The sequence below is a fragment of the Nannobrachium achirus genome (genome assembly GCF_963921795.1).
Source record: "Nannobrachium achirus genome assembly, chromosome: 2".
Classification (NCBI taxonomy): domain Eukaryota; kingdom Metazoa; phylum Chordata; class Actinopteri; order Myctophiformes; family Myctophidae; genus Nannobrachium; species Nannobrachium achirus.
The window spans coordinates 58,574,195-58,584,194 of NC_137811.1; the positions used below are offsets into that span (position 1 = coordinate 58,574,195).

A 10,000-nucleotide genomic window follows, 5' to 3' on the forward strand; every position below is an offset into this window, starting at 1 on the left:
CAATTGGGTATGGGTCAATTTAGACCCCCATAAAGGAACCCACAGAGTCCCTGGAATCCACTTTGAGAACCACTGCTGTAGCCAACATGTGGTTCTGTACCCAGAACACTTTCCTTTAATATATTTGTACATTATAAATATGTTTTTAATCAGTACAGGTAGTACAGTCAAGGTTATGCTAAAAGGATAACGCAACTAGAAAAGTGTGCTCCTCAGAGCACAGGTCTCCACCAGGCAGGTTGTCTACCTAAACTTTGGCCATTGCCACTTGGAATGGGATCTGAAAATATACAAAATTATACATCTTGATCACATGCATGATCCTAGAGATGTGTGTGAGTTTTGGACAAAGTCTATAGGAGTAGTGAGTGTTTTGAAGAAAACCCACAATGGCAGAAAATGTAATCTGTCACAAACAGTTGCGTCATGATCCAAGGAATCCAGGGAATGGACCTATGTTGATTGTACGACCTGCGGTTCAAGAGTTACAAGCCAAAATCTTAAGTAGGCTGTTCGCTGTTGTAACGCCACCATGAGAAGATGTGAACAATTTGGGATGGAGATTCTTCCTTGGCTTAATTAGTGGGAAGGTGCGTGCAAAGTTTCCCAGCAATGGGGTGCCATTTGCCGCAAAAGTTTTGCGGCAATAGTATACCAAGACTCTGATTGCCCTGAGTGCCGTCACCTGTGAGGAGGACCAGCTGAGCCTGGTTGGGTGATGAGCTCCAGAGGCTCAGTCAGGGACGTGCTGGACCCCTGATTCAGCCCGGGAAAAAGAGTTGGAGAGGCCCTCATTGCGCGCTATAGAGAGAGATCTCTCTCCATAGCGCTGCTTCAAAGATTTGCCATTTCAGATCATGACAAGTGACAAGCCAGTGGGCCAATTACATGAGTTATTTTTCGTCGTTGTCGGGTGGAAACCTTGTATGTCCAAAACCGTTTGTTTTGTATTTATCATTTAATAAATTAATTAAACTAGTGAAAACAGCCGATCTACAAGCACACAACGCCTCGCACCGCGAGGCGTTGTGTGCTTGTAGATCTGCTTGTAGATCTGCTTTGCGTTTCGAAAGAATTTACACATTTGAAACTTGGAGACACAAGGTTTCTGCCCAACAGTGACGATTTACTTTGTTGGCTGCCCAGCCCCCAAAATGGAACGAAGGCCGACATTTAATTTAATTTTTTTCCCTAATGGCCGGCCGGGAATGAACCGGCCGTTCGGGAGTTGGCCCGCTTTTCCCAATGGCCAGCACGTCCCTGGGCTCTGTACACTGTGTCCTTGTGTTTGCTCAGAGTTGGATCTTGGGTCTATGTAAAAGTACTGTCTGTGTTTGACTTGTAGTTGTTGTCCTGTGTCGTTCGTTAAGTCAATGTGATCCTCATCGCCTGCCTTTGTTAGAGTTTTGAGTTCCTGCTCTTGGGTCCAAACACCAGTTCCTGATACTGTTGGTTCCCTGATCCCACTTTGAGAACCACAGCTTTATGTTAATCCTGAACATTAACTCTTGAGTGTCAAAGAATTGTCCATATTTATACTCTAAATAGGTAAATGAGCACTCAGAATTTGACTGTGGTCTTTTGAGTTTTTGATTCTAAAATGCATTTACAATTCCATGAGTTGCCTTCTATCATCTATCATGCCTTGTTGGCTTCACAGAAGTAATTGAAATTGAGGAACGAAACAAAGTCTGTTTAACTGAAGTTGGTATTTAACAGCCAATGGACAAAATTTTTCACATTGTGCTTTTGGAATACCAGAATCTGACTAACTTAGACCAACATTCACAGACCTGTTCCCAGGTTCATAGGCTGAATATTTTGCATATTTGACATAGGATCACTTTCACCACAGTTATTTTATTGAACTGGGATTAACCATTAGACGTGGATGAATACAAAAACCAAAGACACACAAATTCAGACTTGTTGATAAGAGCAATCAAAATGTGGGGTGGTGCAGATCAAATCCAGCGCTATTTGTCAGTGTTAAACAGTGAGGAATGCGGGCCAGTGATTTAGGCCCAGTCATTCCCGGCACAGAGACTGCGGGGGCCGCGCTCGTCCCAGCTCTCTGCCTTCCCTCAGGCTCCGCTGCCTGCTCACAAGGGGGGCTGCCCGGTCCAACTGCACCAGCCAGTTCCCAGGCTGTGTTTACATCCAGACTAGGGGATGACAGGTGGGCTAAACACAGCTCCAAACAGGGGGATTTTCTCATGCAAACACAGCGACTGCAAATGTGCGAGGGGAGGATGGATGTTGCTGGTACAAAGGGGAGAGTTTCTCTTGAGGAGATGGCCCGATAGCGTCCGCCTCGCACACATCCATAACTGCACACGTCACATTTGGTCTTTCACATGTATATATACACACACCCAGAAATTCACACCTCATCTAAAAATGTCCAAATATTTCGGCTGGCAAGGGGAATTCTGTCCTTCACAGTGATGAATATCCCGGGGATTTCTCCTATTTTTACACTGGAAATGGCTGCCAAGACTTAAAAACACTGTGTGGAGGGCTGATTTGTAACCCGGGCACCCACGCTGGTCAGAGTGCAGACCTCCACTCTGAACCTCTCTACAATGGCTGAGAAACAACTGGGCGAAAGTTTCAAAATCTCTATGCAGATTTTCCTCAACTGCTCAAATCTGCCCTTTCCAACTCCATCTACCTCCCTTACAAACTCTCTCTCTCTCTCTCTCTCTCTCTCTCTCTCTCTCACTCACTCTCATTCTCTCTTTCCTTCCCTCTCTCAATCCCTCGTTCTCTCTGAGTTTGTGTCTGAATTCCCAGGCCCCTAGCAGCAGATCTCAGTAAAGCAGCAGGAGTAGTGTTTTACACATTAGTCCGTGATGGGCCAACATAAACACACGCTTATGAAGGACAGCAGAATAACAGCACTCTGTCCGGCATCTGTTTCCGCTCCTGCTGCTCCTCCCAGACCTGGCCAGTCGATCAGGGAAGCGGATCGCAGTCTGCTAGACCCAAGGAACTGAACCCGGGACGCTCTCCTGAGATCGGCCCGCTATTGTATTCTTCGTTGCCTTTGAGCTGATGTGTCAGGAATACGAGGATTGCTGAACATGCATGGTGCTTTCTCGCCCGCAGATCTTGGGACACAAAGACCTCACGTCCCCCACGCAGCGCTACATCGACAGCAAGGTGGTGCGCACGCGCACGGAGGGGGAGTGGCTGTCCTTTGACGTGACAGAGGCAGTCAGCGAATGGTTGAATCATAGAGGTAATCGTTGTAGCATGCAGATTGTGGCATTCTTAACATAGCATATTGCTGATAACAAACGACAACAGAAATCCTTTCCCTCCATGTCTTCAGATGATGGACTAACAGCCCTCTATTTCTTCCCACAGACAGAAATAGTGGATTCAAGATTAGCTTGCACTGTCCGTGCTGCACGTTTGTACCATCCAACAACTACATCATCCCCAACAAGAGCGAAGAGCTGGAGGCACGATTTGCAGGTTATTTGATAAAATATTGATGAATTCACAAATTGAATGTGAAGCAATTACTCCATAAACAGTCTGTTTTTGTAGTAAATAGTTGATTGTTAACTATATACTGTATCTTCAAGCCTGATATATACTGTACTTTGCTGTGCGCTGGTCTCTATTATCGGTGCATGACACCACGCATGACACCAGGCAGTACAGCGGAGTATAAGAAGTTTAAAGAACGGGTACACATTATTGTGTATCATTATTTTATGCTTTAACTATTGAGAAATAGCAGATATACAAGCTAACAGCGCGGCACCGAGTGCCGCACTGCGAGCTTGTAGATCTGCTATTTTTGAAAATCTTTGAAAATTAGAATTTTGACCCGATTCTATAAGTGTCTTTTGAATCCTTCTAATGTTTTTTGAAAAACCAAAGTTTCTATGTCAGCAATCTGGCCAGCCATCGTCAAAGAAAAGGTCCTTTTCACTGAACTGGAGCTCAGTTAGTCTGTTCTTGAGAGACTACTATACTATGTCAGTGGTTCTCAAACCTTTTCATGTGAAGGACCCCCAAAATGAAATGTATTTGGCCATGGACCCCCATCTCAAAATATTTAGTTCCAGGGACCCCCCAGAAGCAAAATTTGAGTTACAAACGTTCGCTTCAAAAATACATATACCTGTATTCAAAGATTTCACAGTTTTCACGACTTTTAAAAAATAGCAGATCTACAAGCTTGCACTCGGTGCCGCGCTGTGAGCTTGTATATCTGCTATGTTTCACTGGTTAAAGCATTGAATAATTCTAGGCCTGAATGGGTTAAGAACTATCTTTAAATGTTAATACATCGATAAATCCACATTATTCCACATCACGTTGTGATATTTACAGTATGTGCACGTGGCTTATCTGTGTGTTGAATGCTGCAGGTATCGACGACAGCTTCATCCACGGCGGGGACCTAAAGGTGTTTAAGAAGCGCCGCCACAGCGCTCAGGCCCCGCACCTGCTCCTCATGCTGCTGCCGTCCTACCGCCTGGAGTCACAGTCACAGTCACAGCACAAGAGCCACCGCTCCAAGAGGGCCCTGGACGCCGCGTACTGCTCCAGGTACTGGCTCACACTCACACTAGGGCATTCACCGAATAGTCGAATATTCGACTATTCGAATATCAAAGTCACTATTCGACGTTGTTCACCCAAGTAGAATATTCGCTTTTTTTTTTTTTTTTCTCTTTAAAAAATATATAGTTTATAAAGCTTGGCTAGATAGGAAGTCATAAGAATGAGTTGTTGTCAATGCCCCTGGTGGATGAATTTGTTAATGCTCTATACCAGGGGTTCTCAAACCTTTTTAGGCTGTGACCCCCAAAATAAACATAATTTGAACTGGGGACCCCCACCCTGACAAGCACTTGGAATTGTAGGCATTACATTTAATGTGACTATGTTCCGCAGATAAATATTGTGAAAATATCTTCACAATGTTCGCCACTCAAATATTCGACTATTCGAATACTTTGAGGTCGAATAATTTGAATACTAAAAATCACTATTCGTGAATGCCCTAACTCACACATGTTATTTTAGTCATGAACACACACATTCGATTTAACCATGTATTGCATTAACTCATTCCCTGCCAGGCCCGATAGTCCCGAGATTATTCCAATGTCTTTCCCCGCCAGGCCCGATAGTCCCGAGAATTAAAAAAAAAAATAATAATAATAATAATTTGACCCCAAAAAATGGAGTAGGCATGATAGCAATCGCGAAATTGCATGTTTAACCCCCATAGCAACCCCATCTTTCAAGCATGGCAGCCATTTTGGCAGCCATCTTTGTTAAACATAGTGGCTGTTATCTCATGAATGCCTGAACGGATTTCCATTTGGATTTTTTTGTTTGAAAGCTGTGAGCAATGTGGACACACGTGGTGCATTATCTAGGCATGGGTGTGCATGATCCGTGCACACCCAATTACATGGAAGTCTATGGAGACGAATGGCAGGTGGGAGTACGGAGGTATGTTAAAATGGCGGTCAATGTGTTAATAGATTACAGTTAATCTTGGCGTTAAGGACTCCGCGTTCAGAGATGTTCCCTGAATTTTGTTTGCTACAGTAAGCAAAATCTAAGCAAGACCCCATTAGGATACCAGTAAGACTCCCTAATGGGGAGATAGTGACCGTCACGTCTCATGCACAAACTTTGTGCAAGGCAATCGTAGCCAATCAGGAGGGAATATGGGAGATGGGACAGGACTTCAGAGATACTGTGTACCGCTTTGCGTGATTTTAGGCCAAGAAATTGTAGGAGCAGTATCCAAAAATGTGTTTTGTGTTTCAATAACTTTTTTTTTTTTTTCAATTATTTAAAAAGAAAAAGGTCCACTGTAGTATTGTGGACCGTGCTGAAGTGAACTGTGGTTCATAACTCTGTGCCAGCGAGTCATTTTGTTTTATTTTATTTTATATATTGCATAGATTTTTTGTCTGTTGCTGTTTGTAGTCATGGAAGCTAGTTCCCACCTGATTTTGTGTGGGAGTTTGGCTGCTTTAGACCGTACTGAATAACTGCTAGCTTTCATAACGTCTTCAGACTAGGATCTAAGACTAAGATGTAGAGGTCATTGGGTTTGTTGTATATGGCTGAACGAAACCAGCGTCCTTCTGGAAGAAACTGTGCAGGAGGTGTGCTTAGCCAGCACTGAGTCTCTTGTTATAGTAGACCCCCTGGTCCCCAAAACCCCCAAATACAAACACGCTTGTCCCGATGATGGTGGCAGAGTCACATTGTGAAGCATGCAGGTGGCTGTAAATCACATTGGATTTGAGCATCGCTCAGAGAAACTCCTGACTCCTAAGGTGTGCGTTGTAGCACATTAGTTCAGTGGCACAAAATGTCACGCAAGGTTCGTCTAATCCGCGATCAGTTGGTTGGCCAATCACAGAGGCCGATGACTGTTGATCTCCTAATATGGCAATGCTGACAAATAAATGTCAAAGTAAGATGCTACGGGCAGCTGGAATTGTTGGTGAAAGTTGTTTATTTGATGACTCATCATTTTAAAGTACTGGGGTTTGATGATGATATTGTAGGATACGTAGAAGAATACCCAATGGCGTTAATCCAACTGACTGTCATTGGGTTGAACGTCAACAAGTAATTAAACTCATTAACCCTGATGTCCCTATTTTGGGCGTGTCATCATAGGCAAAAAAAAAATAGTGTTCAAAACTGGTGGATGATGTTGTGAACTTGTGATTGGCTATTTCTGCTCTTTCTGGAAAATGTTGAAAGTATAAAATGGTGCTTAAGTGGTTAATGTAGGGCAGGGGTCTTCGTTTTCAGGCCAAGGACCCCTTAGTTGAGAGAGAGAGATGAAGCAGGGACCCCCATAACCTTCTCATAGATTCCATATAGTTTCATTGTTTGACAGCCCAATCATCAGTGTATTTTGGATTCATGTAAATGTGTGTTTTCAGATATTTAACCACTTGAACCGTCAATACTTAATAAACTTGACCTTTCACTCTGCAATTAGTCGTCTCTTTTTCCCCTCTACACCAAAGCTTTTTGGCTAAAGTTCTCAGAATATAAGGACACTAGGGATCAATGGTTAATATAAAAAAGAAGAAAGAAGTTTCTGCCACACAAAGATTTGGAGGACCCCCTATAGTAGCTCTGAGGACCCCGTCCCGGACCCCCTGTTGAAGACCCTTGATGTAGGGAACACAGCTTTAAGCATCTGTGTTCAGCAGGAAGGTCATGGAGGTCATGACCACAGTTATAAAAAGCTAGATACCTCATCCGCCGCTGCAGTTCATTGGCGCGACTGGTAGAACAGGACTGGCGGAAGTGTGGAAGGCACTCTGCCACTCAAATTGACTACTGACCAATCACAGTGTCTCTTTTCCGGGAATTAAAAGGAGCTTTAAAAACGTCTCTGATTGGCCTACCGAACTCCCCCTTCTGTGACGTACAAGGAAGCGTCCTTCAGACTTTTTCACTCCCAGCACCTTATATTTATAGCATATCGTCGTTGTCGGGTGGAAACCGTCCAAAATGTCCAAAACCGTTTGTTTTGTATTTATCATCTATAAAATGTACTAAACTAGTGAAAACCGCAGATCTACAAGCACACAACGCCTCGCATCGCGAGGCGTTGTGTGCTTATAGATTGGCTGTTTTCACTAGTTTTGTGCGACAGTCTTTACCAGAAGATGTACACATTTGAAACTTGGAGATACAAGGTTTCTGCCCGACAGTGACGATATTTTAGTGATTATGTTGCGAGGAAAACGTTGAGATAATAGCCATTTTGGTTAGAACTGACTGAAAATAACTTTGTACTTCATGTTTAAAATGATACTAAATATTTTTTCAAGTGTCCAAATAAATTCCAAATATTATCAAGTGATCTCGCGGCACCCCTGGACTGCTGTCACGGCACCCCAGGGTGCCCCGTCACCCACTTTGAAAACCCCTGGTCTACCTTTCTAAGTCTATGGTCATGACGGCAGCAGGACAGGAAGTTCATGGAGGTCATGGAGGTCATGGCGGCCATGGCAGCCTCAGTTTGACCTTCTGCCCCTCAAATGATAATGTCCTGAGGTCACAAGGTATTTAAACGCCACTGTCTTTCTTTGAGATTCTGAATCCTTAACTCCCCCTTATTCCCCATGCCCATCTTCAAATGAGTCTAGTGACCTTTTGACTCTGCATACATTGATCATTTGTAAATACATGTGTTTTTTTCCCCCACTCTTATTCATTTTTCATGACAACAAATTTCTACAGGTCACACTACACTACAGGTATAGGAAACATACTAAATATTAGTTTAGTTCAGTGGATCTCAAATTATCACCTCAGTGCCCCCCTTTCAAAGATATTGCTTCCAGCACCCCCCACTGTTCTCTGAACGCCCCCCTGGGGGGCTGTACCGCCCCGTTGAGAAACACTAGTGTACACGATTGGTCATATATTCACGTGTTTCTGTATAAGTGGTTATCGCACCAGAGAGAATCTTTGTGTGTTGCAGGACGCGAGCAATAGCCTTGTGACTGGACTGAACTTTTGCATCTTTTAACCATATTACTAGCTCTTTCTCTTTTTTCACTAAGCCAAGCCAAGCCCATTTCCATTTATTTCTGACTTTCTTCTCAGCGGCAGTTATGATAAAAGTTTCAAACATCAATGTCTTGCAGATTTCCCATGATTTCATCGTTTGGGGGCTGTCATAATGACGATCACCTTCAATTACCCTCAATTCCATGCTGTATTCAATTTAGTCAGAATGACAGGAGTAGGCTACAAAAGTTCTTACTGTGGCAGCTTACTTGACAACTGGCTTGTATCAACCTAAATAAAATATTGACTAGGCTTATTTGAAAATAAGTTACATTGATAATAGCCAATCATTTCTATTTTGTTCTGTCTGGTTCTGTCTGCCTGTTGATTAACCTTCAGCAGGGAGGCGTGGCATGGAGCCAGCCAAATCTACAAGTGATATACGTTGTAAACTGTTTGGCTGGGGGAACCATCATGATTTGTAGATCACTAGACTAGCCAGTATACTGTAGCAGGGTTTCCCAATTAGTTTTCCCCAAGGGCCGAATTATGTCTAGGGTACCAAGCCGAGGGCCACAACATTGCAGGGGGCGACGGTGGTGTTCCGGCTACTCCAGCGACAGTTCAGATATCGTCGTTGTCGGGTGAAAATCTTGTATGTCCAAAACCGTTCGTTTTGCATTTATCATTTTAAAAATGATTTAAACTAGTGAAAACAGCCGATCTACAAGCACACAACGCCTCGCGATGCGAGGCGTTGTGTGCTTGTAGATCTGCTGTTTTCACTACTTTTGTGCGACAGCCTTGTATGATGAAGCAGGGCTTTACTTTGCGAAAGAACAAACACATTTGGAGATACAAGGTTTCCACCCGACAACGAGGATATACTAGTGTTGTTGCTGCTCTTATACCACCATTATTACTGGGGTTGGTGGGGGCCAGACAGTAGCCCCCCGCGGGCCGCAAATCGCCCACGGGCCGCCTATTGGGGAACCCTGCAGTATAGGCTGCGTTTGACGATTGAGGTCAACTATAGGCCATGTTGTCCACGCTGTAGTGCTGCAGACCCCACCCACCCTTTTTTACACCGTTCTCATAAATGGCCTCTATGGAATCCAAAGGATGGAAATCCGTCATGGTGACAGAGAACTTTAATCCATGTGTATGTAGTACGTACAGTATGCACATATCGTTGCTGTCGGGCAGAAACCTCTTACTGTATATCCATATGTTAACTTTTTGTGTTTTTTTTTCTCTTAAATGAATGCCCTACTTGATCATACTACAGCGTCACACCAAAGCACCGAAAGAGCAGATCCACAAGCTCATACTTTTGCTATTTTTGAATTTGAATCCTTAAAAGTATGTTGTGGAGATTTCCAACCGACAGAGACGGTATACAGTAGGCCTACATTTAAACAGCGTTGGGCTTGTTACCGTATTATTACTTATTACTACTTCC

General features: G+C 43.7%; 1 protein-coding gene across 2 annotated transcripts in view; it reads left to right on the forward strand.

The window, feature by feature from the left end:
- tgfb2 (transforming growth factor, beta 2) overlaps positions 1-10,000 on the forward strand; it is a 46,415-nt gene that overhangs the window by 32,173 nt on the left and 4,242 nt on the right. For both annotated transcript variants that reach the window (XM_080748698.1, XM_080748697.1), the window contains 3 exons: positions 3,112-3,244; positions 3,373-3,483; positions 4,392-4,572. In XM_080748698.1, coding sequence (XP_080604824.1) covers positions 3,112-3,244; positions 3,373-3,483; positions 4,392-4,572 — 425 coding nt within the window. The remainder of the gene's footprint in view (positions 1-3,111; positions 3,245-3,372; positions 3,484-4,391; positions 4,573-10,000) is intronic.